The sequence below is a fragment of the Triturus cristatus genome, chromosome 2_1 (genome assembly GCF_964204655.1).
Source record: "Triturus cristatus chromosome 2_1, aTriCri1.1, whole genome shotgun sequence".
NCBI lineage: Eukaryota > Metazoa > Chordata > Amphibia > Caudata > Salamandridae > Triturus > Triturus cristatus.
In genome coordinates, this window is record NC_140581.1 from 256284027 (window position 1) to 256306021 (window position 21995).

At 45.5% G+C, this 21995-nt stretch overlaps 1 protein-coding gene across 5 annotated transcripts in view; it reads left to right on the top strand.

Annotated features, from left to right (window-relative positions):
- The window catches only part of RAI14 (retinoic acid induced 14), a 486624-nt gene that overhangs the window by 451290 nt on the left and 13339 nt on the right, over positions 1-21995 (top strand). For all 5 annotated transcript variants that reach the window (XM_085630935.1, XM_085630928.1, XM_085630947.1 and 2 more), the window contains 2 exons: positions 10191-11720; positions 18243-18392. In XM_085630935.1, the coding sequence (XP_085487061.1) occupies positions 10191-11720; positions 18243-18392 (1680 nt within the window). The remainder of the gene's footprint in view (positions 1-10190; positions 11721-18242; positions 18393-21995) is intronic.

The window sequence follows — 21995 nt, forward strand, 5'->3', positions numbered from 1 at the left end:
CTCGAACTGATTATGTTACTCTTCTGTTCTTGGCATGTAGTGCTGTAGATTCACATGCACCCACTTTCCTTCCCGTACACATATGGTTGTTTCAGTTCTAATCTATATTTCATATGCATGGACATCGCTTTACCTACACTTACTTACACTCCATTTTTCACCTTCTTGTGGGAAAACAATCTAACAATGGAGTCGATGCCCATGTGAACTATTACCAAGAAGAGGAGTCCCCTTACCTCGTGACTCGAAAGACTTCTTCGAAGAAAAACAACTTTCAAACATCCGGACGCAACACTAGCTGGCAAGAGTATGCAAAGCATGTGAATCTAAGTAACATAATCTTTTCCATCATTTAGCTTACCTGGTCAACCTGGTGTTTTCTCATGGAACGGCCAGCTGTGCTAGAGTGAAAATAACTTTAACATTAAATGCCACGCATCCTGCCTTATCGGCAATAAGGCCTACATAGGGGTGATATATATATTTAAAAGGGAGGGGTTATTTTCACAGCTTGAATTTGCAGTTTAATACTGTAACAGCCTGGCTACAAATGGTAGGCCTACAGTCATGTCTGCACTGTCAATGTAGTGGATGGCAGTCCATTAGTGACATTTAACCTACAGGTCTCGGGTTCCCTTTCTACTATATAGTAGGGACTTGCATGTAATTTAAATAAGCCCTACAGATGTATATCAATATTGTTATGTTTAAAAGAGGAGCGCAGGCACATTAACCCTGTTTAGCAGGGGTAATGTGCACAGAACACCTACAGCCTGTAACTGTCAAGGCAAACATCTCGGGCTACCCAACGAAAATGATGGTAAATCCCTCCAAGTATAACATTCAAACATCTCTGCAAGTACACTGTCCAAAATATGTACATGTTTTTTTCTTTCTTCCTTACCAAACACAAGCGGAGCTAAGCTAAAGCAAATTATATTTTACAAGTCAGATATAGTAGCACCAAATGTAGTCGGAGATAGATCTCTGTGCTCCACTGAGTTGTGCATTTTGCCCAGAACCCAGGCACCTCCACAATTTGATTGTGTTAAAGAAAAAAACTGCAAACATCTGTTCAAAAAGATTTTTCTGTCTTTCTATGAATTTTCAGGGACTATACCTCTTTGCAGGGCCATGGAGAGTAAAATACATTTACTGAGGATACTCATACCTGAGTAAACATCAGATAATCCTGGAACTAGCACAGCCACTCACAATCACTGTACACCTTCTGCTGAGGAAGTATCAAGGACGCCACAAACTCCATCTGATGATGATGATATGATATGAAATATATATAGAGCACAGATTCTCCAAGGAGTGTCCCGGCGCTGGATTCACGATTACCTTCAAAACACAGATTCTCCTGTTAAGCTTGTTGAAAGAGCTATGTTTTTAATTTTTTCTTAAAGATGGATTGCTCAGTTGTGATACATAGCTCCAGAGGACATTTATTCCAGGCGACTGTTCTGAGATAGGTAAAAGACCTGCCACCGGTTCTAAACTAGCAGATTTTTGGAATTTTAGCCAATCTTTCGTTCGAGGAACGTAGGTTTCTGGAAGGGACATAGTGACAAATCCTCTCGCTCAGATAACGAGCTCCAGTATCGTGCAGTGCTTTGTGGACAAGGACCAGGAATTTAAATAGTAACTTATCTTAATAGGAAGCCAGTGAAGTGCCCTCAAATGAGAGGATGTATGTGCTCTCGGGGGAAGATTGAGGAGGATTTGGGCTGCCGAATTCTGCACCACTTAAAGTCTGTTAAGAAGATATTCTGCAAGACCTAAGTATAGTGCATTTTCATAATTCAATCTGGAAGTTATCAAGGCTTGGATCACTGTTTTCTTAGATTCAGCATACAGTAAGTAAAGTGTGTAGAAATCCAAAACAGGAACCAGCAAGTGGTTGGTTGGAAAAAGCACTGTCAAATTTGATTCCTAAATTCCTTACAGTGCCTTGTTGTGGGCCAAGGGGGGGGGCATCCTTTGGCCAGAAGGTCCTCCATAAGTCTGGCGATGTTGGGCTAATAAACACAATCTCTGTCTCGTCAGGATTGCATTTTAATTGTTTGTACAACCAGTGAAACACATTTGAGAGGCAATTTTTAATTGCCTCTGCAGTGAATTCTTCTCCCTTTCCAGAGGTGAAAAGAAGCCGGGAGTCATCAGCATATGATATTTCCTTAGCCCCCAAGGTCTCAGCTAACACAGCTAAGGGTGTAAGATTAGCATTGAATAAGGTGGAGTTGAGTGCCAAGCCTTGAGGCACTCTAACAGCCAGCTCACGAACTGTGGAGAAAAAATGGGGCATCCAAACTTCTCGACTTTTTTCATATAAGAAGGAAGTAAGTCACTTAAGAGGCTGGGCAATCAATCCTAATAGATTGGAGATAGGCAAAGAATCTCAAGTGGGGAACAGTATCGAAGGCAGTCCAACACTATCAAGACGGCCTTCCCCCCCTTGGTCAGGTTCCCTTGATATGCTTGGCAACCTCTAACAAGGCCATCTCAGTGCTAAAGTGAGGTCTGAATCCAGATTGACTCTGGGGCAGAAGATAATTAATTTCCAAATACGGTGAGAGTTGCATATTTACAAATTCTTCTAAAACTTTTGAAAAAGCAGGGAGAAGGTAAATGGGCCTATAATTTGCTTGATATTTGGGATCAGCAGGATGATTTTTAAGCAAAGGCAGAATTTTGGCATGTTTCTATTGCACCGGAGCCATTCCTGTCGACAATGAGGTACTCAAAACATTTTTTGCAATGGGATTGATGACTTGTGCTGCTGTGGCAAGTATACTGGGAGGTACAAAAGGGGGTGGTGATGGACGGAGCATCAGAACCAATCAAACACTCACACCCAGTCAACAGATCTGGGTTTGATCCATCACCGTTCTTTAGCCCACTCTGCCACCCCAGTTCAGACATGGCCATATGCAAATCAGTCTGACCCTGTGCCTCATGGGAACAGTCCAGCCCGAACTGCCAAGCCATGCCTTCCCTGGACCGGAAACAAGCTTCCTAGGACCGGTTTCTGGCATTTCAGCCGTCTTCAGCCAGGCTTGCTTGAATCCAGTGGCAAAGTGAGCAAGGGACTCACGTCTGAGCATACCCTGCCAACTTATGGCGAACAAAGCGGTACCAAAGGGGGTGGTGATGGACGGAGCATCAGAACCAATCAAACACTCACACCCAGTCAACAGATCTGGGTTTGATCCATCACCGTTCTTTAGCCCACTCTGCCACCCCAGTTCAGACATGGCCATATGCAAATCAGTCTGACCCTGTGCCTCATGGGAACAGTCCAGCCCGAACTGCCAAGCCATGCCTTCCCTGGACCGGAAACAAGCTTCCTAGGACCGGTTTCTGGCATTTCAGCCGTCTTCAGCCAGGCTTGCTTGAATCCAGTGGCAAAGTGAGCAAGGGACTCACGTCTGAGCATACCCTGCCAACTTATGGCGAACAAAGCGGTACCAAAGGGGGTGGTGATGGACGGAGCATCAGAACCAATCAAACACTCACACCCAGTCAACAGATCTGGGTTTGATCCATCACCGTTCTTTAGCCCACTCTGCCACCCCAGTTCAGACATGGCCATATGCAAATCAGTCTGACCCTGTGCCTCATGGGAACAGTCCAGCCCGAACTGCCAAGCCATGCCTTCCCTGGACCGGAAACAAGCTTCCTAGGACCGGTTTCTGGCATTTCAGCCGTCTTCAGCCAGGCTTGCTTGAATCCAGTGGCAAAGTGAGCAAGGGACTCACGTCTGAGCATACCCTGCCAACTTATGGCGAACAAAGCGGTACCAAAGGGGGTGGTGATGGACGGAGCATCAGAACCAATCAAACACTCACACCCAGTCAACAGATCTGGGTTTGATCCATCACCGTTCTTTAGCCCACTCTGCCACCCCAGTTCAGACATGGCCATATGCAAATCAGTCTGACCCTGTGCCTCATGGGAACAGTCCAGCCCGAACTGCCAAGCCATGCCTTCCCTGGACCGGAAACAAGCTTCCTAGGACCGGTTTCTGGCATTTCAGCCGTCTTCAGCCAGGCTTGCTTGAATCCAGTGGCAAAGTGAGCAAGGGACTCACGTCTGAGCATACCCTGCCAACTTATGGCGAACAAAGCGGTACAAAAGGGGGTGGTGATGGACGGAGCATCAGAACCAATCAAACACTCACACCCAGTCAACAGATCTGGGTTTGATCCATCACCGTTCTTTAGCCCACTCTGCCACCCCAGTTCAGACATGGCCATATGCAAATCAGTCTGACCCTGTGCCTCATGGGAACAGTCCAGCCCGAACTGCCAAGCCATGCCTTCCCTGGACCCGAAACAAGCTTCCTAGGACCGGTTTCTGGCATTTCAGCCGTCTTCAGCCAGGCTTGCTTGAATCCAGTGGCAAAGTGAGCAAGGGACTCACGTCTGAGCATACCCTGCCAACTTATGGCGAACAAAGCGGTACAAAAGGGGGTGGTGATGGACGGAGCATCAGAACCAATCAAACACTCACACCCAGTCAACAGATCTGGGTTTGATCCATCACCGTTCTTTAGCCCACTCTGCCACCCCAGTTCAGACATGGCCATATGCAAATCAGTCTGACCCTGTGCCTCATGGGAACAGTCCAGCCCGAACTGCCAAGCCATGCCTTCCCTGGACCGGAAACAAGCTTCCTAGGACCGGTTTCTGGCATTTCAGCCGTCTTCAGCCAGGCTTGCTTGAATCCAGTGGCAAAGTGAGCAAGGGACTCACGTCTGAGCATACCCTGCCAACTTATGGCGAACAAAGCGGTACAAAAGGGGGTGGTGATGGACGGAGCATCAGAACCAATCAAACACTCACACCCAGTCAACAGATCTGGGTTTGATCCATCACCGTTCTTTAGCCCACTCTGCCACCCCAGTTCAGACATGGCCATATGCAAATCAGTCTGACCCTGTGCCTCATGGGAACAGTCCAGCCCGAACTGCCAAGCCATGCCTTCCCTGGACCGGAAACAAGCTTCCTAGGACCGGTTTCTGGCATTTCAGCCGTCTTCAGCCAGGCTTGCTTAAATCCAGTGGCAAAGTGAGCAAGGGACTCACGTCTGAGCATACCCTGCCAACTTATGGCGAACAAAGCGCTACAAAAGGGGGTGGTGATGGACGGAGCATCAGAACCAATCAAACACTCACACCCAGTCAACAGATCTGGGTTTGATCCATCACCGTTCTTTAGCCCACTCTGCCACCCCAGTTCAGACATGGCCATATGCAAATCAGTCTGACCCTGTGCCTCATGGGAACAGTCCAGCCCGAACTGCCAAGCCATGCCTTCCCTGGACCGGAAACAAGCTTCCTAGGACCGTTTTCTGGCATTTCAGCCGTCTTCAGCCAGGCTTGCTTGAATCCAGTGGCAAAGTGAGCAAGGGACTCACGTCTGAGCATACCCTGCCAACTTATGGCGAACAAAGCGGTACAAAAGGGGGTGGTGATGGACGGAGCATCAGAACCAATCAAACACTCACACCCAGTCAACAGATCTGGGTTTGATCCATCACCGTTCTTTAGCCCACTCTGCCACCCCAGTTCAGACATGGCCATATGCAAATCAGTCTGACCCTGTGCCTCATGGGAACAGTCCAGCCCGAACTGCCAAGCCATGCCTTCCCTGGACCGGAAACAAGCTTCCTAGGACCGGTTTCTGGCATTTCAGCCGTCTTCAGCCAGGCTTGCTTGAATCCAGTGGCAAAGTGAGCAAGGGACTCACGTCTGAGCATACCCTGCCAACTTATGGCGAACAAAGCGGTACAAAAGGGGGTGGTGATGGACGGAGCATCAGAACCAATCAAACACTCACACCCAGTCAACAGATCTGGGTTTGATCCATCACCGTTCTTTAGCCCACTCTGCCACCCCAGTTCAGACATGGCCATATGCAAATCAGTCTGACCCTGTGCCTCATGGGAACAGTCCAGCCCGAACTGCCAAGCCATGCCTTCCCTGGACCGGAAACAAGCTTCTAGGAAGCTTGTTTCCGGTCCAGGGAAGGCATGGCTTGGCAGTTCGGGCTGGACTGTTCCCATGAGGCACAGGGTCAGACTGATTTGCATATGGCCATGTCTGAACTGGGGTGGCAGAGTGGGCTAAAGAACGGTGATGGATTAAACCCAGATCTGTGGACTGGGTGTGAGTGTTTGATTGGTTCTGATGCTCCGTCCATCACCACCCCCTTTTGTACCGCTTTGTTCGCCATAAGTTGGCAGGGTATGCTCAGACGTGAGTCCCTTGCTCATTTTGCCACTGGATTCAAGCAAGCCTGGCTGAAGACGGCTGAAATGCCAGAAAACGGTCCTAGGAAGCTTGTTTCCGGTCCAGTGAAGGCATGGCTTGGCAGTTCGGGCTGGACTGTTCCCATGAGGCACAGGGTCAGACTGATTTGCATATGGCCATGTCTGAACTGGGGTGGCAGAGTGGGCTAAAGAACGGTGATGGATGAAACCCAGATCTGTGGACTGGGTGTGAGTGTTTGATTGGTTCTGATGCTCCGTCCATCACCACCCCCTTTTGTACCGCTTTGTTCGCCATAAGTTGGCAGGGTATGCTCAGACGTGAGTCCCTTGCTCATTTTGCCACTGGATTCAAGCAAGCCTGGCTGAAGACGGCTGAAACGCCAGAAACCGGTCCTAGGAAGCTTGTTTCCGGTCCAGTGAAGGCATGGCTTGGCAGTTCCGGCTGGACTGTTCCCATGAGGCACAGGGTCAGACTGATTTGCATATGGCCATGTCTGAACTGGGGTGGCAGAGTGGGCTAAAGAACGGTGATGGATTAAACCCAGATCTGTGGACTGGGTGTGAGTGTTTGATTGGTTCTGATGCTCCGTCCATCACCACCCCCTTTTGTACCGCTTTGTTCGCCATAAGTTGGCAGGGTATGCTCAGACGTGAGTCCCTTGCTCATTTTGCCACTGGATTCAAGCAAGCCTGGCTGAAGACGGCTGAAATGCCAGAAACCGGTCCTAGGAAGCTTGTTTCCGGTCCAGTGAAGGCATGGCTTGGCAGTTCGGGCTGGACTGTTCCCATGAGGCACAGGGTCAGACTGATTTGCATATGGCCATGTCTGAACTGGGGTGGCAGAGTGGGCTAAAGAACGGTGATGGATTAAACCCAGATCTGTGGACTGGGTGTGAGTGTTTGATTGGTTCTGATGCTCCGTCCATCACCACCCCCTTTTGTACCGCTTTGTTCGCCATAAGTTGGCAGGGTATGCTCAGACGTGAGTCCCTTGCTCATTTTGCCACTGGATTCAAGCAAGCCTGGCTGAAGACGGCTGAAATGCCAGAAACCGGTCCTAGGAAGCTTGTTTCCGGTCCAGTGAAGGCATGGCTTGGCAGTTCGGGCTGGACTGTTCCCATGAGGCACAGGGTCAGACTGATTTGCATATGGCCATGTCTGAACTGGGGTGGCAGAGTGGGCAAAAGAACGGTGATGGATTAAACCCAGATCTGTGGACTGGGTGTGAGTGTTTGATTGGTTCTGATGCTCCGTCCATCACCACCCCCTTTTGTACCGAAGTATACTGGGAGGGCATGAGTCAGATGGAGACCCTGATTTAAGGATCTTGATGGCCGCCATACCCTCTAGGTAGGAAGTTGGAATAAGTTGGCATCCCAGGAGTAGTCTTACTAGAATTTGATTTCTCAGAAGGGATGCCATTAGTCTGTGAATAAACGAGCAGGCTTGCTTGAATGAGGCCAGCAGGTCGCATCATTATGCTGAGGATTGATGACCTCTGAGGGCGGCCTCAGGGCTCATGAAGGTTTTTAAAAATATATTTGGAATTATTGCCTGATTCATCTATCCTTATCTCGAAAAATGCTTTTTTTGGCTGAGAGGACCTTTTTGCTAACTTTGAGGTCACTTTGTCAACCAAATTATAGCTTTTCTGCCATTTTCTCTCAAGGTGTTTACGATGTTTCTTACCAGTCCTAAGATCCTCGTTAAACCACTGGGCCTACTGTTTGGTTCTATGGGATCTGAGTGCGGAGGCCTTAGCCAAGTCATTAATGGTGTTAAGAATCTAGTCATCCATGCACTCAATATCCGGTTCTAGTACTCTGAAAAGAAGAGGAGTATTTGCTTCCAAAGAGCGGGGCAGGTCTGCTCTATGAATTTTGTGAAGAGCTTGTGACATGGTTCGTGTTTTCTTCGAAGGAGGTAGATCTTTCTTTGATTGTTGCTATTTACACTTAATTGGATGGTGATCCGACCATACTAATGGTAAAAAATCGAGAAGTACCGTCTTCAAATTAGTAAAAATTTGGTCTAATATGTGAACAGCTTGATGAGTTGGTTTAAACACCTTTTGAAAAAGACCAAGAGAAGACATGGTATCTAAGAGTGAGGCTACCTCAGAGTTTGATAGTTTATCCATATGAAGACCGAAGTTGCCAAAAGCTAAAAAGAAATTGCATATCTGAGGGGCCAAGAGGCCAGATTACTGCCCAGTGATCTCAGAAAAAGACCAGCATGACCTGGAGGTCTACAGATAAGAGCCCCAGCTAAGGGCTGCTGGGGAGACAGGGTGGGCGGAAGCCCAAACCTTCAGCTCATTCCATTTCCAAAAGAGGAATAGGCACGCACTCCCGCTTTTATATATTATTTCCACCCTCCCCTCTGCCTTTTAGGCAATCTTTCCTGAGAATTTCATATCCAATAGGAATGGCTGTGGATATGATCTGATTAGCCAATTCTGAAAGCCATGTTTCTGTAAAAAAACAGAATATCTAGCTTTTCTTCATCTAAAAAGTCAAAAAAATTGCATTTTCTGCTTTTGCAGTGAGCAGACATTCAATAGGACAGCGCCGTGAATGGGCTTATTATTTGGGTACTGGCTGCTGTCAAACTCTTTGCTGAAGAGTTGGGGGACCAATGACAATGATTGCAAGAAAAATCATCCTTTAGTGTATTAGGTGGGAAATGCCCACAGCAGAGTTACAAAGTGGCTCTCCTCAAAAGCCAGCATGTAACATAACCCAGAAATAGAGAAATTATTAGGCTTTGTGAGAAGTCTTGAGATGTGCAGCTGGTTTGTTCCCATTCGCTGGCCGATATAAAGGCTTTATGAAATAGCATGCAAACAGCAACACAAAATTTGCTGGTTGCCCAGCTTTAACAAAATTGACTGATCCTCTTGCCTCCCGGTTGCAATGTTTTGTTTGTGCAAACAGAGCCTTAATCAGGCTGCTAACATTGCTGGCTATGTGGCAATGCTATAAGATTTTTTGGTATTAATAAGACTGCTAGATTTCACAACCTTGTGAAGACCTTTTTTGAATTTTCATAATTCTGGATCAAAACGAATTGATGGCACTGTGGAGACTGCAAAGTAACTGAAAATAATTTTTATTAGCAACAAAAGCCCACACAAAATAATTTTGATAACTGTGGATTGGGTTTCTATTATTTGCATCTCATAGAAGAGTCTTGTATAAGCAAAGGACGCACTGGCTGGCCACTACATGGATATAAAGCCCTTTTTGATCCTCAGAACACCTCTGTTTTTTTGTATAATGTTTATTTCAGGGTAACTTTTCATTAAGTGAGGAATCCAATATTTTTCTTTTAAAACAAAATACAAAAAAATTAGGCTCAACAACTACTGCGTAAATGGTCTTTCGCTCACTGCCTTCAAACACTATGCACAAAATTCTGTGTGTCGATTTGTGTATTTTATTTTGGGAAAAAGTTTGTATGTTATTTTTTGATGGCCTGGCAAATTATTTTCCTGCTTCATGTCCAGTAATTTAGAATCTTCGAAAATAAATATCCATGATGTGCATAACCAAGTTATACATCCATGTTTTATACGAAGAACTAGCACAGCCACTGTTGACCCTTCGCTGAGGAAGTGGTCAAGGTTGCCCATGAACCCCTCATCTGCCCATAACAGCTCTTCAAATGGCCGACCATCAAAAGCTGCCACTTAACAAAACACTTATTTGTATAAATTATTGAAAGTGAATATTTAATTGGTCATGACAACGTACTTTGAGATGTGAAGTCATTTGCACTGCAGCCTTGTTGTAATGCAAGGCTCTTATTTACTCCATCCATATTCAGTTTTTTAAAGTACAGCTACCGTTAATTATTGACAAATAATTAGTAATTGGTTGAGAAATCTAACAGTGTATGCTTTTATCTAGGAAAAGGCATCAAATGACTCCGGAATGGACCTCGGCAAAGAATCCTCCTCGGTCAGTCAGTCTCTAGAAAAACAAAGTGAAGATAGAACATCAGACACTGAATCTTTTCCACTTTCCTTGGATGCCTCAACGGAGACTGAATCTCAGTATGAAATAGAAACCCAAAGCGAATTACAAATTAAGCAGCTTCTTGATACTTTGCAAGATTTGAAGATCCAGTTGGAGCACTCGGAAGCAGAAAGGAAGCACTTAGAGTCACAATTGAGATTGGGACATGCAGGAGAAAGTGACATAGACCGAACAGAGATTTCTGAGCATGCCAGTGACTTCATCCTGAAGGTAGAAGAACCTGAATGTGGATCTGAAGCCCACACAGAAGAGAGCATGAATGCACAGGCGGATAAGGGAAATATTAACGTGGACTTTCAAAAGAAGGATGAGAGTGCAGCTGATGATGAGCAGCAAGCTCTAAACAAGGAACTAGAATTATTGCGTAAAGAACAAGAGAAAGCACTGGCTGAAATTGGGACAAGCAAAGATAAAATAAACAACTTGGAAAAAGAGCTTGAAAAGATGGAAGATAGACTGGCAAGCATGATGTCCGCTGAAGAACGAGAGGAAATGATAAACTCTTACTCTTTAGTTATTGAGAATATTAACCAAGAGAAGGTATTGCTAATCGAGAAGTACACAGAAGGGCAGGACGAAATAAAAAGAATGCAGGATGCACTGTCCAGTCTAAGCAAGTCAGCTAGTGAAGGTACAGACATGAAGGAGACCATGAAGAAAACCATAGACGAGCTCAACAAGCAAGTGAATGAGTTGTCGCTTATGTACAAGGAGGCTCAAAGTGAGCTTGAGGATCACCGGAAGATGCAGCAGGTAGCTGACGCAGACTCCAACTACATTAGCAAAGAGGAGCATAATCGGCTAATGCGGGACCTGAAGGAGATGAAAGTGAGGGTGGAGGAAGAAGTGGTGGAGCTTGAAGCAGAATATGAAAAGGCAATAAGTGAACTGGTGGCACTGAAGAAGCAATTGGATGCAGAGAAAGGAAATTCTTTAGAAATTTCTGAGAATAGGCAGCTTATAACTTCCCTAAAAGACAATGTTGTGGAGCTAGAGGCAGAGAAAAATGATCTCAAAGAACAGCTAGTTAAGAAGGCATTGGAAGTGACCAACCTACAAGAGCACCTGTTGGGAGAAAAAGAGAAAAACCGTGAGGTAGAAGCAGCTCGGGTCTCTGCTGAAAAATTAAAATCATCTTTAGAGGATGAAGTTAACGTGTTATCAAGCAGATTGAAGGATGTAATGAAGGAAAAGGAAAAGGTTTCTCTGGACAGTGCACAAGTGAGGAGAGAGATGCTGCAGGTTACAGGAGAAAAAGAAGTTCTTCAAAGCCTTCTGAAATCAAAGGAACAGGAAGTAGCTGAACTGTGTCTCAAATATAGTCAGATTCAAGAAGATCTTGCTGAAATGAAGAAATGTTCAGAAAGCTCTTCAAAACTGGAAGAAGACAAAGATCGAAAGGTTAGTGATGATTTATGACAAACCAATGCTTGGAAGGGGGTTTTGTATTCATTAAAACATATCAACTATGCAGAAAGGTAATCCATATAAGCATTTTTTGCAAAGAAGAGTGCTTTTTAAAGTCACACAATAAAGAACAATAGGGCTTTGTATATTTGTCTGGGACAGATATGCCACTGGGAATTGCAAGGTGGCGGGATGAAGGAGACCACAATTGCGGTGGTGTCCTACCCCTGACAAATGTGTGAATCAGGGAGACACCACCTCTTCCTGGGTTTAGTACAAGTAGTCTAAACCTTTGATTGGACCCAAAGCGAAAAAAACATTGGTGTTGATTTGTATTGGTATCCTCATTGATCGGATTTTTTGGGGACAGGCTTTACACATGTGTGTTTCCTATTATTAGCCAGAGTCACTTAACAAGAATCCCACAGCCAAAGAACTCCTGTGCTCTTATTAGACAACTGAACTGTATAGACCTAGTTAGATGGCAGGGTACTAATAACTCCAATCTATCTCTACTAAACTTTTTAACCAAGTCAAGGTACCCACAAATCAACGGGCAGCTGGTGCTTGTGGGCAAAAGGGAGAAGTCCGCCACTCAGGAGAGGAAGAGGAGTTGCACTGGGTATACAAGCAGTTCATCAGGGGTTTGGCTGGTTCATCAGAGTCGAGTTTGTTTTTGCCAGGGGTGCAATTGCGCCTGTGCAGTTCGAGGTTCTCATTTGCCCCTGAAGCCAGGGCTTTAAGTGTGCTGGTGCTCAGCACCAGCAATGGTAAAAAGCAGGTGCTGAGACTGGTTTCTATTGGGCTCTCCATTTTTCCCCTCAGGGTGATTTCTTTTTTTTTTCCTTATTAACTCTGCAGCAGAACCGCCCTTCACTGCCTTTGAGGTAACTTCAAAGAGACTCTGTTAGAAATGGGGGTCTCTAGTTGGCAATGGCTGGCCACTGTCCAAGTAGGGACCCTTCTTCCTAAGTCAGAGTAAGCAGCCTACACCCTTTGACAACCCCTGCTCAACCCTGTGGTAACGTAGCACGAGCAGCTAGGCTTATCTCAGAGGCAGTGTGTGAAGCATTTATGACCATACACAGTAATACAATGAGGAACACTACAAATGGACACCACTCAAGTAGTTATGAAAAATAGGTATTTTTATATAGACTTAATCACAAGACCAATGACAGTAAAAATCCACAATACTATAAAAATATAATTACTTTAGAAATGCTGCAAGGAAAAATAGTTCAGGATGCACAAAATGTGGTTTAGTTCAAGGCAGTGGTCTCTGCGACCCTTTTACTCACAAAGTATCTGGTTCCTGGGGCAAAGCAACAAAAATGTCGCTAAGGCGTTGTAGGGTTAAACTTCCTCACGCTAACCAGCGATGCGTTGAATCCTTACCGCAAGGGAGGATGATGCGCTGGGTTGCGGGCAGGACAAAGCTACAAACTTCCTCACGCTAAGCCGGTGATGCGATGAAATCCTTGCCGCGAAGGGAGGATGATGCACCGAGCCTGTTGCGTGTGCGATCTTGCTGCGTTGACAAAGATGGCGCTCCGCGAGGAAGCGACGATCCGGATTCGATGCGGGGAAAATGGCGAACGCTCGGCGTCCGCGCTGCGATGATCCTGTTGCGATGATTTCAGATAGCGGGTGTTTTCAGGCCCGCAGACAGGTGCTGCGACGATCTTCGGATAGCGGGCATTTTCAGGCCCGCAGACAGGTGCTGCGACGATCTTCGGGGTTAGCGAGCGCTCGGCGACAGTGGAGCGGCGATTTTTCTCACGCTCACCAGCTGCAGCGGCTCGCTAACGGAGGTTAGCGACGATTTTCAGCGCTCTCTTCTCAACAGTAGAAATAGAGGTCCTGGAACACACAGGAGCCTCACCTGCAGATAGTAATCCTCGCTGGGAGGAAACAGGAGGCTGATGGTGGAGTCTGATGTGCCTGAGACTCCAGCAGGAGGCTAGCTCTCTCCTAGCCCTTGGGTAGTTGCTGTAGCAAAAGAAATAAAAGTCCAATCAAAGTTCCTTTCCTCTTCTTGAAGTCCAGTAGTAACAGCTGCAGGCCAGTCCCAGAAACAGCACACAAGCACAAGGACAGTCCTTCTCCTGCAGATTCTTGTAGCCACACGGACAGAGGTTCTTCTTGTTATCCAGGAGCAATACCAATTGTAGGGGTTTGTGCACAAATATTTATACCCCCAAAGTCTTTGTTCTTAGGGGTCCCAAGCCTCTGAACCCAGCCAGAACCAGTTTTGCCCAGCCCTGGAGCACTTTGTTGATCAGGCTGCATCCTTCCTTTCAGAAAGAGGGGGTCTGCCTCAGACGCACAGTGGGAGGTGGAGCCAGCTTTCACCTTGCCAGGCACAGCCCTATTCAAGTGCAGGAGCTACCCCTCCCCTCACACCTAGGCAGGTCGCTCTATTCAACCCAGGTCTGACTCAGCCTGCCCTGTCCCTCCAAAACCAGACAGCCAATACACATAATAGCAGAGCAACTGGAAGGCTTATGCAAGAAAGTACCTATACTCTAAAAGTGGTAGTTTCAAACCCAGAATATAAAAATAACCTTCACTAAAAGATGTATTTGAATATTCTGAGCTCAGGCATACTAGAGTCGTTTTTCTACCATGTTCTGTGGGTCAGTTAGGACTATAGGATGTAATAGCCCAGACCTCCCATTCTGGCCTATGGAGAACAGGTAGCCTTACAGTAGTGAAAAACGAAATTGGGTGTAATTCACTACTAGGACATGCTACATACAACAGGGCATGTCCTACCTTACACATACAATGCGCCCTATCATAAGGGGGGCTTACATGATGCCAAGGGAAGGTTTAGGGGCTGGGAAGCGGGTGCACTTCACAGCCAAGATGGCAGTTCTGGACTGCACGCAGACACTGCAGTGGCAGGTTTGAGACACACTTTACAAGCTGCTTCTGTGGGTGGCACAAACCAGTGCTTCAGGCCCACCAGCAGCATTCGGTTTACCAGCCCTGGGCACACACCGGCCACGCTACTAGGGACTAACAGGTAAACTGAATAAGCCAATCATGGATGTACCAATTCATATGTCATCTTTACAAAGGGAGCATTCGCGCTGTGGCACTGAATGGCAGCGGCACAGCGCCCAGAGCATCTATAACCAGCAAAAACAGAGGAGACACAGCGAAAAAAGGAAGGGAGACTCACGCCAATGGTGCCAGGTCTAACAGACTCCTTATAGTTTTTTCACATTCTCATCATTTCAGAAAGAAAGCATTTTTTGTTATATACAATGAAGCCATAGTTGTTGCTTATTTATCTTGCACAACTAGCAACCATTGGGAAAGCCGATAGCCCTGGCTGTTGTAAGTGTAATGTTACTAGTTGTATTATATATCTGGATACAATGACAGAAGCAGCAAAATACCGGGTGGCACAGAATGCTAGTATCATGGAAGAGACATGTCTTTTTATCAGTGCCAGGGATATGCCCGGCATTAGGGTGATTACTGTGTGGTCCTGGGTGGGGCCAACTGAGCACCATAGGTCTGCCTACTCTTTTACATTCTATTCTGTGGCTTGGGCATTACTAGGGGCTGAGGAGGAGTCTATCAGGTAAATGGCCGCACAGACTCCTCCCCAACCCCTCTAACATTCAACCAGGAGCAGTGCTTTAACTGGGCCAGTACTCACCGGTACGGAGTACCGGCCCTTCTAAATTTTCGGCGCTTAAGTACCGGAACTTCTCTTTGTCCTAAGAGAGTACTGGTACATGGGGGAATATGAGCCAAGCTCAGTGAAATTGGCATTTTCTAAAAGAAGCGCAACACAGTTGACAACGAGTGGATCTGTTTACGTGAAACACTCTGATCAAGTGCTAATCTCACCTTACAATGTGCTAATTGAAAGGCCTTCAGAAGGCATTCATTCAGTTCTGTCAGTAAGTTTGGGAGGGGGCAGACTCACACTGTGATCACTGAAGGGGCTGGGGGGGGCTAATTCTCCCAGCAATAGGCGGAGTGTAGATGCAGGGGCTCTATGAAGGGATTAAAAAGAATAAAGCCTCATTAACAAGTAAATGGTCTTTTAAAGACCTGTGAAGTACTCGGGTGCGGCTGTGTGTGTGCCCAGGAAGCTGTCTCAGCCCCGGCTGACACACACGACTGGGGGGGAGGGGGCTGAAGCTCTTTCACCCCAATGGGCGTTGCGCGTCTGCACAATGTTCACTTAGGCTCTGTGGAATGCATTTAACTGTAGTGTGTGAGCAGGGCCTGCTAACAGACATATTTCGTTACTCTCTGGAAATCGAAGAGAAGGTTTCCTGCTGGCATAGCAGAGTACAGCAGCACTTGTTTGCAACCAGACTTAGGAGGAAGGTGGCGATAGTGATGCTGTAGCACAGCAGGTGGGAATCAAGGTTTATTAATGTGGGCAGCAGCGAATGTAAGCGTTTCTGAACTACATGTACTGAATGCCCGGTCTGTGTGAATGGGTGCCCCTGGCCGGATCCCTTTGCTCTGCCCATAGCTCCGCCCCCTAGCCCCACCCCAAGGCCCACCCCCTAGTCTACATCTTGATTTGGCGAGTACCTGCACTTATTTTTTTCCATTTATAGCACTGACCAGGAGTCGGTAGAACCTCATCAGAAGCACAGACCAGAGGTACTTCCTTCTTTAGTGAGCATGGCACATGTACGGTGCACTTGGAGAGTGAGCCACTCATGCAGCGTGGGCCCCTGTCTTGGCCTTCATGCCTACTGCTGCATGTTCTCTCTTCTCCCAAAGCTAAGGCAGCAGCATTCAGCATGAGCATGGGGTGAGTTAGGCTTCAAGGAACCTCTGACATGCCATCTAACAGAGGATTTAGTTTACATCAAGTGGCAATACTGGCAGGGACTGCAGGCTGTCTCTCAGCAATGCTTCTGCAGTGCCATTGTGAGCCTGCTTGCTGGCCTGAGCGCAGCATTGCAGACTCAGTGTTTGCAGAGGGGAGGGCTTGTTTATGTTTCAAAAAGATCTGCCCTTGTGTCCCCCATGCTTCATCTCGATTCAGTCCCATTTCTGCCTGACAAAGAACAGATGTAGTTCACTGTTTCAGAGTCACCCAGAGGCCCCGAAAGAAAAGGATTACACCGTACTCTCCCATCAAATGCGTTGCAACAACACTGAGAAGTGCAGGTACTTACTCTCTTAAATAAAAAAAAATGCAGGTACTCCATACTGGACAGTACCTGCCCACTTAAAACACTGCTTAAGGATACTGAAGACTCTTTTGACTTAACTTTCTCTGGCGCCAGGAGATTTTCTCTTCCTCAAAAACAGCACAAAAAAACCCTCGCTCCCAAAATGTTGGTTGTAGCCCACTTCAGCCCATGTGAGTTTGAGTATGGCAATGCCCGATGATGAAGCATGCCATGATTGATTGAGTAAGGGTCTTGGAATTCCCAGCGGCACATCTATCCCAAATCGGTATTGACAAATATGCGAAGCCCTGTATTTCTTTAACTGTGTGTTTAGTAATTGATAGGGAGGACAGGAGAATAGGTCTCGAGGACCTCTCTCCCTGCTTGGGTTTGTAGTTATCAGGTGCTGACACCGTTCCATGTGTGTTTCATGTTATGCTTTGATATAGTGCTGTTAACTTTCATGGTCATGTAACTCTACTATTTCTGAGCCTGGGCATGTTGTACTGTGTGCCATTGTATGTACCTAACATTAGGCCACTGAGGTCCAGCAGTGTTGTCCCAGTCGGAAGTACATGTGGTGTTTTATTGACCACTTTTCATACAAAAGATTGAGAGCACACTCCAGTACCTGGTAAACTGGGAGTTGACGGAAGGCGATAGGTTATTGCAGAGTGTATTGAAAACATAATTCTTGTCTTGATTTGAAAGGTTTTGCGCCTTGGGATTAGACGTTGGCATTGTCTCCCATGGCTGTGGAGACTGTAGAGAACAGAAGACCTTGTGTTGACTTAGAAAGGAAATTACTTTAGAGAAAGTTTCTGTTTTCAAGACCTCCATCAACTTCGGTAGTATTGAATGATGTCGCGGTAGAGTCTAAAGGAATTAAAGTAATGTAAAGTGCCTGCTACGAAAGAACATCCATTGTGGATGTGGAGATTATATAGGGTAGTTTTCTCAGAGACTGTAAGTTTATGCCAGATTCTTTAATTGGTGTAGAGGCATTAGAATTGAAAGCAGTATTTCTTTGTGGAGTAGTGTTAGTAGTAGAGTGTAGATAAAAGGTGGACCCAGTAATTTGCCCCTCGTTCTCTGAATGTCTGTAGGTCTGAGCTTCTAAGGCATAGTGAAGGAAGTTACCGTAGTCCAATCTTGAGAGCACAAGGGGCTGTTCTTAAATGGTACTGGTGGGGCCTTTACTTTATTACCGGTGTGCACTTTTATTTTATTAGACTAATTATTGTTGTTGTCAAATGCATGAATTGACCTCCAAGATGGTGCTAGCATTAGCCGACTAACTTTTTTTGTTGTTGCAAAATTACACTTTGGTGTTCTATTCCATTTTTTGTAGATTAATGAGCTGTCAAAAGAGGTGATCAAACTTAAAGAAGCTCTAAACAGCCTGTCTCAGCTTTCATTCTCAACGTGTACATCAAAAAGACAAGGCCAGCAGCTCGAAGCCCTACAACAACAAGTAAAACAACTGCAAACTCAGATGACTGTAAGTCTAGTTTTTGAAGTTCTACCTCATTTCGATGGTTTGAAGCATGTAGTGCAATCTCTTGAAATGCATTTACCAATGAAAAAAATACTGTACGAACCAACAGTTTGCAACATAATGGATTGAGATGAATTTGAAATGTTATATGAAGACTTTATTAGTGATTGATTCCATTTTTTTTAAATTAATGTTATTAGATGATTTGGTACTGTTTCGTTGTTATATCATCTACTTATTGCATCAAAGTCGAGGAGAAATTTCAAAAAGTTATTTTTACCCTTCTCAACAGAATTGAATGGCATATAGAGTTCACTGACACTGCATACATTTTTAACGAGGCATGAGACTGCACAGTAGGATGGGCATAACAAGCCACAATAAAAGAAAGAATTAAAACACATAATGCAAGAAAAGTAAATATATATTTGTATATTTACCTGGAAAAAGCCTAACAAACATTCTGATAACCGTTCATGATGCACAATGGACTAGTAATTGGAGGTTTAGAATAAGACCGGGTAAGTCCAAAAACACAGAAAATATCTCCAAAATATTTTGGAATTGTAGAATCGTGAATAGTAAAGCCAAATAAAGATTGTGAGCTTTACAGCTAATTATGGTACTGAATATGCACCGTGGATAATGCGCAAATAATTTTCATTCTGAAATGTTTAAAATATTTAAACCGTAGTGAGCTCCGGAGAGTATTTTTTGTATTCCCTAAATGAAATAATTATCCAGGTCCGTTTTAGTATTCAGTGCTATTATGGATACCACTTATAAAATGAATGCTATAAGTAAACATAAATATGTCAGACAATTGGCCTTTTATTTAAGTATTTTTCTGAAGGAACGCTAGAGTACCAGCATGCCAATCGGAGTGGATTTTAACTTTAAGCTTTTTGGACAAAATACCAATGGAGGAAGATGAATAGGAAACCTAAAGGAGCCGCTTCAACAGGCGGCAAATCATAAAGGTCTATAATGGTTTGGTTTTTTCAGTGTTAATTGTGTTGAGGCTTCTTCTTCCTGTACTCAAAGAGTAAAACTCAACAGCAGCACACACTGCCCAGTAACTGAGATGTTAAGCTTTGTAAATGGTACATTTAAGAACAGTGACTAGAGTGCTTGGTTCTTGTCAAGGATTTGTTTCCAAAATCATGTTTTTCAAGAAATTGTCTAATAAAAATTTAAAGAGGCTATCATTGTAATCAACATAGTTTCACTGCAAAGTTAGCAGTACTAATTCAACAGCTGCCTTTGATGCTATGCAGGATAATGTTACTACTGTTTTCTGGTGTTATTTTTTAAAAATTATTATTTTATTTATTGGCCTTTTGTCATACAACTCTGAAAGCGGACAAAAGAACGGAATAAAAAAGGGAAAGGAAGAAAACATAAAACAAAAAATACAGTGTTGTCAAGTTGAGTGCTGCGAGCATTCGGCCTGTAGCATCGCAATGGTCCACTCTCTGTTTTATAGCCCAAACCCTCTGAGGGGCTAAACCAACTGCATCGTCCCAATCTCTCATACATCCTAATAATACATTCATGGTTTGTGGTTACCAGGAACCGGCGGTGTGGTGTCACTGGAATCAAGCTACACCTGGCTGATTAGCCCTTTTGAGGGTGAAACTGGTCCTAGGTTTCTTGTGTTCCAGTTCAGTGAGGACCTGGCCTGGCAGTTCGGGCTGGACTATTCCCATGAGGAGCAGGGTCAAGGCTGATTTGCATATGCTGTGTCCAAACTGAGGTGGCATAGTGAGCAAAAGAACATTGGGTTGGGATGCTACCTGAGTAATAGCCAGTGGTTAGACAAATTGCAAGCATTTTTCCTATCTCCTTTTGTGTGTTTAATGTGCACAGCCAGTAGTCTATGCATGCTCAAGACCCATGAGCTGTGAAAGTGTGTGTGCCCTCCATGTGGGCTGAGAAACGGGTTCCTCAGATGTCTACCAGATCGTGTGTGAGTATGATGTCAGCGAGGGCAGTTTACAACTGCCTGGTGAGTACGTGTAGTGGCATTAGAGCAGTCAGTCTACCTATCTAGAACTAGGTTGAAATCTCCACCCCAGAGAGGTATGGGGGGCCAGAACCTGGCATTTGGTCCTCGGGCTTCTTATAAAGTTGGAGTTGTCTGTATCAGGGCCATAGGATTTAGTCAATGTGATGTGTTTTCCACTAGGTATCGCTTTTATAACGTAATAACAGTGCTGTGGGGCATATTCCTCCTGCAAGAATCGAAAATAGACCCCCCCCCGACCCTCCCTTAACAAGGATGGGCATCGCCCAAGTATAGGAGGAGTCATTGGAAAAGGACCGGTGGGTGCTCTCCCGGGATGTAAATTGGGTTGGGAGTGCGACATAATGTGTGTCTTCTGCAGGAGAGCAATATCTATTTAGTGGTGATCAAGGTATGCTAGAGCCTGTTGTCTTTTTCAAGCAACGGTAAGTCTTCACAGCATGCGCCAGCCGACAAGGTGCCGTCATCTCCCCTTCCACACCAACCACCCCAACCTGCCAGTTAAAGCACCTAGCATAATACAATCAACCATCTACAAAAAAAACAAAAAAGATAGAACGATATTCAGAATATTACGATCAGATGAGGGGTCACCCCTAGGAGGAGTCCAGAGTGCCGGCCTGTCAACACCACCACAGTAGGATTGCCTGTCTGTCAACATATGAGGATTGAAAGACATGGGCAGCTATCTTGAGCTGTTGCTTGCGGATACCAGCGTCCACGCATAATGGGCACATCGGGGACGGTTTAGTCCATTGTCTTGTCATGATCCATACGAGCATGATTGTCTCATTCCGTATCACTGGCTCTATCCTCCCTTGCCCGCACTCCCTTACGTGACGTCCCCATCTGATCCCTGAGCAAGTTTTTCACAAATGGCTTTGCTGTCTGATGCGTGGCAAAATGATGACTTTTCCCACTGTGTGTGATTTTCAGGCGTGCAGGGTGTACAGCTCAGTGTATTGTCCTCCAGCTTGGCATAGTTTGTATTTGATGGGTTCATACTTGCGGCATGCTTCTTGTACCACCAAAGTGAATTCTGGAAAGAGAGATCTACAAGCTCTCATATGTGAGATCCTGCTTTTTACCGGCTAGTCTCAAGGCTATGACCCTGAAGTTGAACAGTGGCGATGATTGGGCAAGGCAGCGCCCCAGGCGGGGGCCTGGGGCCCAGGGACCAATGCACCCTTTTGACCGCAAAAAAACAGGGAAAAGCAGTCGGTTCCCAGAATATGTTTGAGTAGTGACTCTTTGAAGTCTGCCATATTTCCCATGGCAGTTGACACAGGGAGAACCACTATGTGCAAATTGTTGCGCTGTGATCTGGCCTCCCAAGTCTTCGTTCTTTGCTTTTATATGCAGAGCACTTTACCCATGTTTCATATTGTGACCAATAATATCATCTTCTAGCTATGAGATATGCTCGCTGTTGTTGTGATGCATTTCTCTTGCTGATCGAGTGCACAAGTCAGTTTGTGTTCTCTTGTAGTGAGTGTATCAATTTTAGTGTCTATTAATGCGAGGCTTTTTTGAATGTACAGCCTTAATGTACACTCATCCATTTTCGGCTACGGTAAGAA